Source organism: Phacochoerus africanus, chromosome 3 (genome assembly GCF_016906955.1).
Source record: "Phacochoerus africanus isolate WHEZ1 chromosome 3, ROS_Pafr_v1, whole genome shotgun sequence".
NCBI lineage: Eukaryota > Metazoa > Chordata > Mammalia > Artiodactyla > Suidae > Phacochoerus > Phacochoerus africanus.
Window position 1 is genome coordinate 137,217,559 of NC_062546.1, and position 16,705 is coordinate 137,234,263.

General features: G+C 34.4%; 1 protein-coding gene across 12 annotated transcripts in view; it reads right to left on the reverse strand.

Moving 5' to 3' along the window:
- Nucleotides 1–16,705, reverse strand: part of LOC125123243 (sodium channel protein type 3 subunit alpha) — a 79,442-nt gene that overhangs the window by 22,265 nt on the left and 40,472 nt on the right. For all 12 annotated transcript variants that reach the window (XM_047772776.1, XM_047772773.1, XM_047772774.1 and 9 more), the window contains 3 exons: nucleotides 10,086–10,259; nucleotides 7,962–8,318; nucleotides 5,489–5,959 (listed from right to left, as the gene is read on the reverse strand). In XM_047772776.1, the coding sequence (XP_047628732.1) occupies nucleotides 5,489–5,959; nucleotides 7,962–8,318; nucleotides 10,086–10,259 (1,002 nt within the window). The remainder of the gene's footprint in view (nucleotides 1–5,488; nucleotides 5,960–7,961; nucleotides 8,319–10,085; nucleotides 10,260–16,705) is intronic.

The following is a 16,705-nucleotide window of genomic DNA, read 5'->3' on the forward strand; positions in this document are numbered from 1 at the left end:
AGAGTTAGGCTTATTTCATGGTATAATCTTCATAGGCCGCATTTTTGTCATAGGAAATTACATACATTGTATCCTGTGAAGTTATAAAAATATTATATCAACCACATAACATTTTAAAGTTGTGAATTTACCTACATTGATAAATTAAAGCTTAGGCTGTGTTCTTATTAAGTTTTAGCAACGTACCAATTATGATATACTGCCTGATAAACTTTAGTCATTGGATACATACTGCTATATTTTTAAATTTTTAAACTTATACACTAGAAAACTAAGTATTTAAAATTTATACATGGATATAATACTATCTTCATAATCTAAACATTTCTAATTAAGTTCAACACTTTGGCATTCACACTCTGGTAGAGGGTAGTTTGTGATACATTTTATCATAGCCATACCAAAAAGACTTCCAAATTTATTTAAAAGCATGTAACTGATTTAAAAAGCAGGTGACATGATAAATACAAAGAATAACTTACTTTATTTAAATTGCCATAGCTGTGATACTACAATGATAAAAAAGCAAAGAAACCTGGAATGAAATTTTCCACATTAAGGAACTTGATGACTATACTAAATAAATAAAATTAATACATGTTCTGAAGTAGTTAGAAAAATATAATTAGGTGTATAGGAATAACAATAGAAATCTTCCATATAAAACCATATAGTACAAGCTCATCACTTGTTTTCTTGTACTATTTTCTCCCTACCCCTCCAATATTTTATGGCACTTTAAGGCTAGATACTTCCATCCCTTGTAGGAATTACTGAGTCTACAGAGGGATGATGGCTTAATGCTCTACAAGTGCACACTGGAAAGCAGGTTTGAAGATGCAACATTCTCCAGGCCTAATTCAGCCACAGAAAACATGCCTGGCTGTAGCAGAAGCCCGGCGCAATGCTGTGGAAGCTGCACGCTGATCCAAGAACCATGTTCTCAAAGACATGGTACCTGACCATGAAGTTTTCAAGGCTAGCTGCAAATACCACTCATAAGAAATGACAGAATCAGCACCCCAAAAGGCAATTTCCCGCCTAATAACACAAACTTACATAGAAATTCTCCCTTATGGCAAATATGGTTCTTGATTTTTGTCCAATTAAATAGTGAAATTTTAACTTTCAGAAATGGAAGAGAATGTTAGCAACTGGCCTACTTCCACTGAAATGCGCTCACATTTCATTTATTTTCAATCAGCTATCAAATGTTTGACTCTCACAAACTGCTGTGATAATAATTCAAAAGGCAAAAAATAAAAGATTCAGCCATTACAGATTGCCTTTAAAATCTAGCCATTTCTTTCAGAACTTCTGGGTTTTTGTCTTGCAAGTAGACGAGGAAAGTCTTTTGGTCACACAATCTATCAGGGCCTTAGTCTGATCTTTTGGATATGCATATCCATATCTTGACTTATCATATTTGACTTGAAGAACAGGTAGCCACACAGTGAGGCTATTGGGCTGCTTATTCAAGGCAGGAAGAACTCAACTAAAATCAATAGGTCTGTTTTTCTGAACCATTTATTGAGTGGTCAAAAATATAAAACACCTCTATTTGGTCTGGCCTCAACATATTTTAAATGTGCAATGCCCCTAATGTTGCTTTTATTTTAAGAGAGCATTAATAAGAACATAATATATGAAACTGAAAGTAATTATGTGGTAATTGAAGAGTAAGGTAAAGGGGGCATCAAGCAGGCAAAAGAAAAAGCTAGTTTATGTTAAGAAAATATACAAAAAATTGCCATCTAAACTTGCCTTAAGTTTTATTTTAGCAGAAGTGCACTGAAACATCAAAACCTTTCTCTAAAGGCTGATATGGATTTAAAATGGCTATTCATACATTTGTCTGTGCCTCTGGAAGAGTTGCCTCATATTCAGTTTCACAAAGAGCATTTGGAAGACACCAAGAGAACAACAAATTGGAAGTTTAGAAGTATTCTCTCATTGCTCTCCAGATTCTGAAAACAGAGCACAGGGCCTTTTCTAGATGAGTGCATACTTGAAACCTTAGTCAAGCATCATTTTCAAAGTTTCCATAACAGCTTTAAAAAGGAGGGAATCCTGTAATAAACATGGTACAAAAGACAATTTTCCAGCATCATTTAATAATGCCCTGCTTGTGAAGAAAAAAAAAATCAGATTTTCTTCAGTGACTAATATTATTTTATTCCTAAAATGAAAAAGTCATTGCTAAGTAAAATTACATTGAATCACCAGGGACTGTATTTTTTTCTATTCATTAATAATTTTATATCTGAATTTGTTGCATTTTACAACTAATTCTCAGTTATACCTAAAGAAGAAGAGAGTATATATAAATTAAACCTAGAGACAAATCCCAAACTCTTAATTAGGTTTTTTTTTCCCACCAAAAGCCCTGAAAACTGCTAATACTCAAGAACTTTTCACTTTTCCTTTATAATTTCCTTTCAAGAACACTCACTCTGAACGAGATTCTAGTAAGCAGTGATATCAAATAGGAGAACACTGAGTCAAGAGAATAAACTAAGAACTTATTTCATCCACAAGCCTATAATAGTTTTTAGAGATATTCTTTATTCTTCATCAAACTACAATTAATGATTAATAATGAAAATTAGGAAATTTTCCAAGTCTCTTTTTTTGCCTGCTCAGTTTGGGGTAGAACATTTAGGGAGAAATTAATGTAATTGGAGAAATGAAAAAAAATGGGTGCACTGAACCATTTCTTAATGATCAAGATGCAGTAACTTTTCCTGCCCTTATCATGATGCTTTTCATCTTTTAATTACTTTACAATGAACACTTATGGTTTTGCAGACACATGGTTTAACTTTCCCCAACTACATGAAAATCCAAGATATGTGGTGCCCAAATACATACAGACTATGGCCCTTCATATCCAAAAACTCATGATCACCTTACTCTTTTTTAAATAGAGGCTTTTCCCCAAAACAGGAAAGCAGAAGTTTCCATTTGGAACACTTGAATTGGATGAGTTGAAAATTATATTCAAAGATCTGAATATAATGATCTGAAAATGGCAACACTATCAAAAAATAAAAAATGAAAAACCCTGTGAGGCTCATTTTGGTAATACAATTTACTTATAAGGGCTGAATCAACAACAAAAAGTTGTGGTCTTATTTTAATGAAATAAAAGCAGAAAAAAATGCATGCTCTTAAGTTCTTGAGTATATTGAACTTTAAACATTTCTGTCATTTTAAAAATAGATATAAATCCTCTAGAGCATGCAATTATTGCTTTTAAAAGCCTAAAAAGACTAAACTGGAAAGTCATTAGCAGAATCAAATACTGTGTTGGGACTGCCCGTCTTGCCTGACCATGCTGTGATGTGTCACACGATTCAGCAGAGAGCAGCTGGGCACGTCTAGCACTTCCTTGCCATGGCAGGGGAAGGAACATAGCTGAGTAGCATGCAGGCCAGTCAGAATTTATTTAGAAAGTGATTGTACATGTACAACTTGCTTGGGTAACCTGGGTAAAAGTGGTGGCACGAGCCTCTGGCTGGTTAAAAAACACCAGAGTTTCATTCTTGATGGATCCAGCTTGATTTTACCCCTGTGAGAAGTAAGAATGGTAAGCAGTGAAGGTCATAGTATGATATTCCTAGATGGTGCTTTGGAATTCAACTTCAAATATTATTCTTAAGAGCATTTGTTCTACATCCTTCACCTAGGAAGACTGCTAACTCTGGCTGTTGTTTAGTAGGTTTCTGCTTTTTGCTTTCTGTTCATGTATTTGATTCAATCACATCTCTTCCATTTAGCAACTTACTATTTTCTTGCCATTCTCAATACCTATAATCTTATATTCACTCCTGCAGAATTAATTTTATAGTAGGTCTATAATGATTTTGCGAGGTAATGTAAGCTTCTTTAAAGATGTTGAGATTTCTCTGAAAGAGGTCATGTCATGACTCTCCTTTAACTCCTCCTTACCCTTAATATCCAGCAGAGTACTGAATTTACAGAAGTGCTCAATAAATACTTGTTAATTGATGATTTTCTTAAATAAATCTATGTCATGTGATGGAAAATAAATTTAGGAATGAATTCTTATTTTACCAGAAAGAACACATAAATTAGAACTGAACTCACTAAGCAGACTTTGAGTGGAATTTCAGAGAAAGAATATTATACCTCATTTTGTATGTATTTTTACCTTTTTCAGAGTATTTTCAAGTTTATTTACTATTATAGTATATCTCAGAAGCTCTGAAATGCCTGAAAAGGGGATCAGGAGGCTATGCATTGTGATACTGTCAGCTACTTACCACTTACACAAATTCTGTTGATACTGTTATTTTACAAAAGAAGGTTCTAAATATGCTCACAGAATCATACATCATTTGTCTAATTCCTATGGTGTCAATATTATACCCTAAAGCTAAAACCTGTCTTTATAACTCTGTTCTAGACTTCCTACTAGTATCTCAGAAGTCTATAAATTTAATCCGGTTTTCCACAACACGGAATTGAAGAATTAATACCAGTAAGCTACTATCATAGGATCCTATGAATTCCAATCATACAGTAGTAAAAATTTCCTTTCTTTTATTTTAAATAAGTAGTAATATGATAGTAAGAAGAGTGTTTCAGTCTGCAGTTATACTGTAATCCACAAACGAAGCTTTTATAAAATAGTTCTCAGTATTTTCCAGTTAATCTGAAACACCCTATAGATTTGCTCATCCTTGGCTAGGCAAAATGTAATCAGTGCTACTTTTCCCTTCCTAATATGCATAACATTCTCATAAATGAATAACACTCTTTACAAAGTCAATAAATAAAACTTTCAGAGGTGAATAAAAACTACGAAAATTTCCACATTAAAAAAATCATAGCAAAACAATATATTATTGAAAGTAAGGGGATGACACTTTCACAAAGATTAATAAAATATGGTTCATTGATTTTTCTAAAGACCATAAAGCAATGTAGGATAAAATGTAATAAATAACATCTTTTTGGAAGGCCACATTTTTATTTTATTTTATTTTATTATTAATTTTTTGCTTTTTAGGGCCACACCCTGGCAGCATATGGAGGTTCCCAGGCTAGGGGTCTAATCAGAGCTACAGCTGCTGGCCTATGCCACAGCCACAGCAACATCCGATCCGAGCTGCGTCTGTGACCTACACCACAGCTCATGGCAGTGCCAGATCCTTAACCCACTGAGCGAGGCCAGGGATCGAACCCGCAACCTCATGGTTCCTAGTCAGATTTGTTTGTATTGAGCCACGACAGGAACTCCTGGAAGGCCACATTTTAAAATCAGACTTTGAAACTATCAAGAAGATGTATATGCTAATTATTCAGAATGATGGTTTCCTATAGAAAGTTATCTCATAATTTTCCAACATTACTGTACATATGACTTACAATACACTTTTTAATACTGCATGTAAACACAATAAAAATACTAAGTAACTGTAGTACATGGTTTTTATAGGAAATGCATTAAAAACATTCTTACCTCTTTGCTTTCTTCTAGTTCTGACTCACTGCTGAATTCTTCAGTATTTAAGTTTTCAAAGTCAGACTCTCCAACAGCAATTGGCACCGTTACAGTGAGGCTGGGATTGTTTATGAATGACATATAATCATTTTCATCGATTACATATTTTTCAACACTGCTTCCGGTACCTACACCACTGGTGGTTCCATTCCCATCTTTAAGATAATTAAGCTCTTTGCTTATTTCAATTCCAGTATTATTGGACACGCAGCTGTCTATTTTGTTGCCTTCGTGGATTTCTATAGCTTTTGGCTTTCTTAAAAAGGTTTTTTGGAAACACTCCCGTATCTTATTTTTCACATAATTGATTCCCTTTTGCATCCTTCCTACTGCAATCTGGAGATTGTTCATTTCATTATCATCATCAGTAGCAGCAAGATTGTCTGAGCTAAACGAACTCAACAATAAGGCTAGAAAGAGGTTCAGAACCTAAAATAAAAAAAGAAAAATTTTCTGTAGTAATATTGAAGTACGCGTAAACATAACAGTTTAAACAAGGAACTCATACATCTTTGCTAAAATTAATTAAATGCTTCTTGAGCACTTACCATATTTCAGATACCTCGTCTTAATCACACACTGTTTAAATAACCTGATATCTTCTACCTGCTATAAAGGCAAAATGGTAAAAGAAGCGCCTTTCCTTTCAAACTGAGAAGGACAACAGGAAACTAGAGCTTACAAGATTTAAATTTTGTCTATTCAGAGTTGCTGGTGAAAAGACAAAAATCCTATTTTTGTGGTTTTGGCCAATGAGAAAAAAAATGTTATTTTTCATATTAGTCCTTTTACTGAATTTTACCAGTTACTTTAGCAAATAGTATAGCTTTATATATGTAAATAATGAACTTATTTAATAGCCTGGTAGATGCGTGTTAAAACAATATACTTGAAATACAAAGTCCACTGTCCCATGGCCACAAGCTTTTATAACAGCAGAAATTACTAATGGCAAATTATTAGGGTTTAATACATTTCTCATCAATACACTTTGAAAAATCTGTGTCCAAGTAGTTCAGCAGATGAAGACAAATCTAAAATTATTACAGGGTTTAGGCTAAACATATATAATGTAAATAACTTTTCCTTTCTTTTTGACAGAAAATAGGAAGAAATTTCAGGGTACCATTGGGATATATGGGGGAAATATTTCTCATTAACTGATAAAATATGATTAATACAAGAATAACTCATAACTGATGCAAAAGAAAATTTATTTATAGGGGTATTTTTAGTTTGAAATATAGTTACTGAGTTTAAAAAAAATGTTATGTTGTAGGAAGACACTTGCTAAGCCAGAATCCCAGTTTGTTTCCTTATGTTTATATCAGGTTTGTTCAGAATCTAGAGTTCCCTCATTTGCTATTCTGAAAAAAAACTGCATGTCCATAGATATCCCACAAACACATTCTTTTAAGCAATCTTATTTGAAATGTCCTTCTCAAAGGAAAGGTTCAGACTGATACCATAAAGAAGTGCTGTGACCACACATGATTGAAAAATTAAAGCATTAAAACACATAAATATACAAATTGTGCTTCTATATTAGTGCTTTTAAATTAGAGCTAAAAATAAGTCTTTTATATCTGGTCAATGTTCACATGTATTCATAACTTAAACTGTAATAATTTATTTTCCTTTAATAAAACAAATTTAAGAAGGAGTATATTTAGTTCCCTTCCAAGTTGTTTGGATAATTGTAATCCATTGCTAAAATGTAATGCTGTATTTCACTGAAATTTGTCTTTAGTTTTGGTAATATGCAACTCATGCTTCTGAGCAAGCAAACAGTGTGAACTATGGATATGTAAAGAACAATTTCAATTCAGAATAGATGGTCTTTTTTTTTTTTTTTTTTCGCTTTTTAGGGCTGCACTAGCAGCACATGGAAGTTTCCAGTCTAGGGGTCGAGCTACAACTACCGGCCTACACCACAGCCACAGCAACGCAGATGCCAGATTCAAGCCACGTCTGCAACCTACACTGCAGTTCACTGAGCGAGGCCAGGGATGGAACTTGCATCCTCATGGATACCAGTCAGGTTTGTTACCGCTGAGCCAGGATAGGAACTCCAGATGGTCTTTTTTTAAAGAATTACTGGAGATTATTATCTTATCAAAATAATTATCGGATAAAAAATAATTCAGGCCTAAAAAATAATATTAGAACAAAGTTAGTCTTGATGATAAAAACATTTCTTTGAAGAAGATAAACTGAAAGCTAATCTTTTTGTCTCCAGACTTTCATGAATATACCTCATTTAATCCTCACATAAACTATAAGATTTCAGTTTTGTTATTCCATTCCATCGTTGGGGAACTTGAACCTGAGAGAAGTTAAGTAACTTGCCGAAGCTCAGAGTGCTAGTACCAGGATTTGAGTTATTGTCTGCTCTTGTTCTTAATTATGAGTATTTGTAATACATACATACCACAAGGTTTCCAATGACCATGACCAACATGAAAACAATAAGGCACATGGTTTGGCCAGCGACCTCCATGCAGTCCCACATGGTCTCTATCCACTCTCCACACAGCACCCGGAACACAATCAGGAAGGAGTGGAAGAAGTCATTCATGTGCCAGCGTGGGAGTTGACAGTCACTAGAGATCTTGCAGACACATTCTTTGTAGCTCTTACCAAAGAGCTGCATGCCGACCACAGCAAAAATGAAGACAATGATAGCCAACACCAAGGTCAGGTTACCTAGAGCCCCCACAGAATTGCCAATGATCTTAATTAGCATATTCAAAGTGGGCCAGGATTTTGCCAACTTGAAAACTCGAAGCTGCAATCAAGTGAAAATATACTCTTAGTATTGTAATCATAACATAATTTTAAAAGTTAGACATTATTTCTTCAGTATGCTGTATTGTAGAATCACCTATGAGAAATATAAAATCTCAAACTATATGACATAAATTCAAATCCAGAAAAAAATATTAATGATACTAGAATTGTAAATCAAATCATAATATTATTTAAAAGCAAGAATAAAAGGGAGACAATATTTCAGAAATGATAAATAAAACATTTCTTGGAGTTCCTGTTGTGGCTCCGCGGAAACAAATCTGACCAGTATCCATGAGGACACAGGTTCCATCCCTGGCCTCGCTCAGTAGGTTAAGGATCTGGCATTGCTGTAAACTGTGGTGTAGGTCACAGATGCAGCTCAGATCCCACGTTGCTGTGGCTGTGGTGTAGGCTAGCAGCTACACCTCCAATTCGAGCCCTAGCCTGGGAACCTCCATATGCCTCGGGTATGGCCCGAAGAAGATAAATAAATAAATAAAACATTTCTGATTCCTCAACAGACATAGCCATGAAAACTATATCTTGATCAGAGAAATTTGTGAATTTAGGAAATGAATGTCATCCTTAGGCTGTATTTTAGAGAGTAAAAAGAAATATTAAAAGTATGAGTATTATATATATGTATGTGTATATATATATATATGTATATGTATATGTATTTGTTTTTAACCTACTGTGCTGGGCCAAGGATTAAACCTACAGTTTTGTTGCTGCAGAGATGCCTCTAATCCCATTGCACCACAGTGGAAACTCCAAGTTATATATTTTTAATGGATATTTATGATACAAAAGTAAAACTAATTTGATAAACTTATCTTCCTTTCAATTTGAAAAATACGTGTTACTTAATGTCAAATAAAATTTTACATATTTTGAAATAATTTTTGATAAACTCAAAAAAAATTGTTATGCCATTGTTTAAAATGCTAATGGGTGAGTTCCCATCATGGCTCAGTGGTTAACAAACCTGACTAGTACTCATGAGGATGTGGTTCGATCCCTGGCTTTGCTCAGTGGGTTAAAGGATCTGGCGTCGTGAGCTGTGGTGTAAGTCATAGACACAGCCTAGATCATGCGTTGCTGTGGCTATGGCATAGGCTAGCAGCTGTAGCTCTGATTTGACCCCTGGCCTGGGAACTTCTATATGCCACAGGTGCGGCCCTACAAAGCAAAAAAAAAAAAAAAAAGGCTAATGGGATCAAATATTTTCCACATTTTTCCACATGTTCCTTTAAATTAGTTCTCACTAGTATAAGTAAGGTTGATTATAAAGCCGAGATTAATTAGGTACACAGTTTTTAATTTGCATTTCTTCATAGACTTTAAAGCAAAAAATTTAAAGCATAATTTTAGAAGCACATGTGTGTTTCTAAATGTGTCTCACATAGCTCACTATGAAGTGTTTCAACCATTTTTCATCATTCTTGAAAAATAGTCACACTCAGCTTTCAAGAGAACATTTATATATTTTCTTAGAATGTCACACATATTGGTGTAAGTTTAAAATATGTTAAAATGTAATCATTATGAAGTGTTTCAACCATTTTTCATCATTCTTGAAAAATAGTCACACTCAGCTTTCAAGAGAACATTTATATATTTTCTTAGAATATCGCATATTGGTGTAAGTTTAAAATATTGTTAAAAGTAAAAAAATACTATAAAAATACACATTGATTCATTTTCAAAATAAATGTTATACCAATGAGAGATAGAATATAAACATAATCTATACAGATACCAGTCTGAATGATCTCAGTACAGATAGTCCCTCCACATTTGCTAAGCCAAGCTCCATCAAACTAAGGCTGACAATAATTCCATCAAAGATATTCCAGCCCTCTTGGAAATAATAATATGGATCCATGGCAATGATCTTAAGGACCATTTCTGCTGTGAAGATCCCAGTGAAGACCTAAAGAAAAATAGAGATCAGTATTTCACTGAAAAAACTTTTGACACTTAAGAATTTGTAAAGAATGTTCAATAGTTATGAATAAAAGTATCTTAAAGTGAAGAAAGATGACAAATGGATACAGGTTTAGCATTTTTTTTCAGAGTGCATTTTAAGTGGATTTGTGTTATTTAATGAATCTGCTAGATTTCCAAGATAGTGCTGACTTTAAAACATTTCATTGTCCACATTTGAAATTTGAAATTACATAATAGCTACTGAATTATTGCCCCTTTTGTTACCTTATGCTTTTACTATAATCACAACCAATTTTTTAAAGTATTACATTAAGGGAAAAATTTGGAGTTCCTGTCATGGCTCAGTGGAAACGAATCTGACTAGCATCCATGAGGATGCAGGTTCAATCACCAGCCTCATTCAGTGGGTTAAGGATCTAAGGATCTGGCATTGCTGTGAGCTGTGGTGTAGATCACATACTCGGCTCAGATCTGGTGGTGTTGTGGCTGTTGTGGCTGTGTTGTAGGCCAGCAGCCACAGCTCTGATTCGACCCTTAGCCTGGGAATCTCCATATGCCGCAGTTGTGGCCCTAAAAAGACAAAAAATTAAAAAATATTAAAAAAAGAAAAAAATAATCTAGGTATTATTGGAAGTCACTCAAAAATTACCTAAAATTGTAAAAAACATTTTGTTCTTGATTTTTGTGTTTTTTAAAGGGATATCATCTTATCTCTATAATTGTATAAACATTTCTGAAATAAAAGTGAGTTTGCCAGTAATGTTTTATAATAATTATCTCTGGATTCATGCCTCAGAATTAAGGTTAATGGATAAATAGAGCAGGGAACTGCAGATTTAACTGAAAGCAGCAGGAGAACATTCTTAGTATGCATACACTCACAATTACAATTAATAAGTTATTTGAGTGGCTGGATGAATGCCTGTTTGAAAATGGTTTTGTTTTTTAACTCAAAACCACACCCTAAGAGACCCAAGGACATGAGGAGCTATGAAATTACCCTTGCAAAAAATCTTTTCAAGGAATTATCTTAATTGACTATAGGAAAAAGCAGCATATTATGACTGTAAAGTCAAGCTTACCACTTAACAAGGTAAATCAGCCTTTACCTGGAAGGGACGTTGTCAAACTACAAGTATTAAAATTATTTTGTTTCTAAAATCTCCTGTTAGTTAAAGGGAAACTTGATCCACTCTTACAAATGTGCAAATGCGGCTAACATCTCATTTTCCCAATCACAGAAAAACCTAAGGGAAGTACCCGTATCAGAAAAATAGCTTAACTTCAGTTCATTATTTATTCACTCAAATAGAAATAAAATGTATTTCAAGGAAGCCTAGAATATTAAAATACAGCTATGTGGTAGAATGCACATTAAAGGTGATTTCTTTTTTTCATTTTATAAAAGGATTCCCTATGGGGTATTTTTTCCCTGGTGAATGTAAAATATGTTCTGATTTATACAAATACTATTTCTTATATAAAGCTTCAGGACCAGCTACTATTTGAAATAAACAGCCTGATTATAGAAATATATTAGTTATATTGCATTAGGAACGATCCAGGTAAATAATCTACATATTTCTCTTCCTACAGAAAACCATAAGGCAAACTTCACAGTTCTTCTGAAGTGACTAAGATGTCCTGCATTATAAAAACCTACACCTTAAACTTATATTCTTTCACCTAAAATTTAATCCGAGCATGAAAATAACATTTTAATTACAATTTGCAGTAATATCATAGCTATTTTTTTTTTGTCTTTTTGCCATTTCCTGGGCCGTTTCCGCTGCATGTGGACGTTCCCAAGCTAGGGGTCCAATCGGAGCTGTAGCTGCCAGCCTACACCAGAGCCACAGCAACGCGGGATCCGAGCCGCGTCTGCGACCTATACCACAGCTCATGGCAACGCTGGATCATTAACCCACTGAGCAAGGGCAGGGATCGAACCCGCAACCTCATGGTTCTTAGTCGGATTCGTTAACCACTGTGCCGCGACGGGAACTCCAATATATCTCTTAAAAGTTTTCAATTTAGGCCATAAAAGTCATTGTTATTGTTTTTGGTACATGTTAGTCTAGTTTAGTATTGTCAATGATTAAGATTTAAAAAAAAAGTCTTTCTCATTCTAGCAGAGGTCAACTAAAAATAACTTATGTTTACATAATTTAAAATTTTCATCAGAAAATGCTAAGAACACAAAGAACTGGCAGTTCCTGGATAAGCACAGGATTATGTACATAAAGGCCATGTGTGGTTTATAAACATACAGAAGTTCTACTGCCTTTGAATTTATATTATCACAAAGAATTTTTAAAACTAAGGCAACTAATAAAAACACATTGAATGTTTATTGTTTGGACTTAGCCTAATTATATCTTATCTTTGGCAGAAGCTTTTGTTTTTTGAAACTTTGCATTAGAAGCTTCTATAGCCATTCATTCATTCATAAAAAAATTTTTCAGCACTTATTAGCATTGTACTAGGCTTCGAAACTACAATACTAATTTAGGAGATACAATATAAGATTGCATAAACCTAATTCATTTAGGCTGATAAATTTCTTATGGACAATACCTTTATAGGCTTTCTAAGCCAGCTTTTTTAATGAGTAGATAAGTTCAGTGAAAGTTTCTAACCTACTTGTGATAACACAAGACAATTAGTAAAAGGGTAGGCACAAAAGATAGGGATGAGAATCAGCCTGGAATCTGGACCAAGGGTAAACAATTTTTGAGCATTTTGAGTTGTGTTGTTTTTTGGGGCACTGGGTATGAATGATCAAATATTAGGGGTTAAGGTCTTGATTCAGGGATAGGAAAGTTTCCTTATTGAATATTTACTTAGAGAGGAAAGTTCTGTTGAATATTGATCAGTTTGCTGCACAGAACCTCTAACTTGGCCAGATGACATTGCATTCCTTTGTAGTGAATGTGACATAACTGCAGCCTCCTTTTGCTCCATTACCATTAGGTTTTAGTTTATAAATCCCCATGACTTTTGGATTTTTATCTTTAAATATTTGTTGTTGTTGATGATTCTTTTTTTGAGGTTTAAATTGAAATATATTTAAAGAAAAATAGTAGGAAATCATTTAACTTTTTTTTTTTTTTTGTCTCTTTAGGACCACACCTGCAGCATATGGACGTTCCCAGGCTAGGGGTTGAATTGGAGCTGTAGCCACCAGCCTATACGCCACAGCCACAGCAATGCCAGACCCGAGCCTTATCTGCCAACTACACCAGAGCTCAAGGCAATACCAGATTCTTTAACACACTGAGTGAGGCCAGGGATCGAACCTGTGTCCTCATGGATACTAGTTGGGCTTGTTACCACTGAGCTTCAAGGGGAACTCCTCCTCATTTAACATTTATAATTTTCTTTTCTAGCATTTGTCAAATGAGCATATCGTGATGATTCATCACATCTGTTTTATATTCTTGGATTTCTTTCGGTATGATATTGCTTAGAAAATTTCATTAGAAATTGGGATATACACACAATTATTGTTACACAAGAGCTTTATTAGTAGTTGTTAGAAACGGATGATAAGCCAGTTTTATATTACACCAGGGAAGGAGTTAAATGGCCAAATAGCACTCCTTCACTGACGCAGGAGGCTTTTTAGGTGAGTTCTAGAGTTTGGGTCCTAAGTTTTTTTCTTTCAATAAACAAGAGCCATTTTTCCTCCCCTCAACGAGTTATCATGTCCCTTTCCTGAGATTGAGTTCATAGCCTACTCCATACCATTTAATTAAAATAATTTTTATGACTGTGTTTCTTTAGGATTTTATTTGCAAATATTCTGTAAGATCCTTAAAACAGGTATCATTTTCTAATGTCCCCATCTGGTTCTAGCAGAATAAAGGGTTTAATCACTGGTAGGAGAGTTATAGTAAGGAAAATAGCATTGGAGCTACAGATCTCTATCAATATTCCCTGAAGAAAAAGTGACAACTCTTTGTTGGAAAGGTTTGTTTGATAAAAAGATTATTTAACCTACTGTTATTGATGGAAGATTTCTTGCTTATGGAATCCCCATGGTGGATGCGTGGGTTTTATAATGGTTCAAACAAAATTAAAGAAAAAAGCAAAACAGAGCATCTTAAGAAACTCAATAGAGATTTGAAGTCTCTTGATACTCAAATTTGATCAATCCAGTCAACAGGGAAATGATGTAATTTTTTTTTTGTCTTTTTTGTTGTTGTTGCTATTTCTTGGGCCGCTCCTGCAGCATATGGAGGTTCCCAGGCTAGGGGTCGAATCGGAGCTGTAGCCACCGGCCTACGCCAGAGCCACAGCAACGCGGGATCCAAGCCGCGTCTGCAACCTACACCACAGCTCTCGGCAACGCCGGATCGTTAACCCACTGAGCAAGGGCAGGGACCGAACCCGCAACCTCATGGTTCCTAGTCGGATTCGTTAACCACTGTGCCACGACGGGAACTCCATGATGTAATTTTTATATGCTCCAGAAACAGGATACAAAAGGGCACACTGATCTAAGTAAAGACTGAAAGTTCTGCAACTATTTGACGGGACATTCTTTTGTTATCAATTCAACCAAAACCTCAATGCCCTTATTTATAAGGCAGTATACAATCATTTGAGTAGTAATAAACTAGTCCATAGAAATTGTAAATTTATTAAATAATAAACTATAAGCTCCCCACAAAATGTACAGTGCAGCATTCATCCGTGGTATATAATATAAATCTAAATTCACCTAAGTACACATGATATAAGGAATATATCTTTGTGTGTGTGTATGTATATGTGTATATATATTTTTCATATATAAATATTATTATGAAGCTTTTTATGGGTATAAAATATGGTATAAAAATTATGAATGCCTTACAGATATATGACATTATTGCTATTGCTAATAATGAGTGTTTAGCCAATAGAAACAATTAGTTTACGTATTCTCCTATTCTTATGGTTATGTATCGTTAAATTTATTCTCTGTCATCTACGCTCTCTATCTCGATGAGTCTTTTTTCCCCAATTCTACCTCAACTTACCAATGATACTGCCACAATCTACCAGTAATCAGTTTTTCACCCCACTTGTCTACCTCATTATCTCCATCACTACTCAAAGTTATAAAATTTTAGAACATGAAAAATCATGTAGTCCAACACATTGTGCTTGTGAAAAAACAAGACCTGTGACTTCTTCAAGACTGCCCAGATATTTCTCACAGACAGCTGTTCATGGACCCAGATTTGGTGCTTCAGTGTAGTGCTTTTCCATTTGATAATCCTGTAATCCAACCTTCCTTATCCTGTACTTCCATACTCAATTTCTTCAATATTGAAATTCTCTAAAACCTCAGTATGCTGCTTCACTCTGATCAATTTCCAAAATTTCTTCCTAACCATTCAACTTCCTTAACTGTCCAATATCCTGGGAAAAATACAGCAGCTAGAACAGAACTATTTTCCATCAGTATTTCAAAGAAGGGTTAAAAGCATATCTAAGAGGAAAGAAATGGTTTACTGAGCACACGCTAGATGCCATGCATAGTGCTAAGTGTTTTATATTACCTCATTAGACCTTCACAACAACTCTGGGAGATGAGTACTATTATGTCTGTTTCAGTAGTAGAAAACAAGGACTCATTTTTTTTTATCAGACTTATTCAGGTGCTACATTATTAGGAATCACTGGCAATGAGGTCAAACCCATTTCTACTTGATTCCAAAGCCCATGTTCTTTCATGAAAACGTGGTACATGGTGCAGCCCTTTTGGATAGGAAACAATCTGCTGTTTATTTATTGGGCCACAACCATGTAAAGTGAGTGATACAAAAGGAAAATGAGATGTAACTTCTGCCTTGGGGTAATTTCTAGTGAATTTGAAAAACAAGAATTATGATACAAAAAGAAAAATTTTAATATTTAACCGTGTTCTATTCACAGATGCTTTAGGAGTTAAGAAAAGAGTGTTCAGTGTGGGCTGAGTGTCATGTTAGAGGAGATGAGACTGGAGTTGGACTTTGAAGAATGTGAAGAATTGAGATTAAATTATTTGACTCAGAATGCTTTAAATGCAAAGTTAGAGAATAGTGAATTATTTCCCCATATGTAAACATATAAATATTTGTGTGGTACAGTGACAAGGCTGTTGTGATGGGGCTACTGATGGCTAATTAGGAAACAGTTGAAAATAAGATTGTACAAGAAGGATGGGATCAAATGGAGAGTCTTGAAAGCCAAATAGGAATGTTGAACTACAAATAGAGACCATCATGTGTTAGCAAGTTGAAAACATACTGAGTGCAGAGTACTAGAAAAATGATTTTAATAGTAGTTATAGAGTTAAAAGATTGATACCTGGAAAAGAGAAATAATGGGTCTTCATATAAAGCTGTATGTAAGAAATAAAGGGAAAGTAAGTTAAATGGCTATCAGATTTCTATC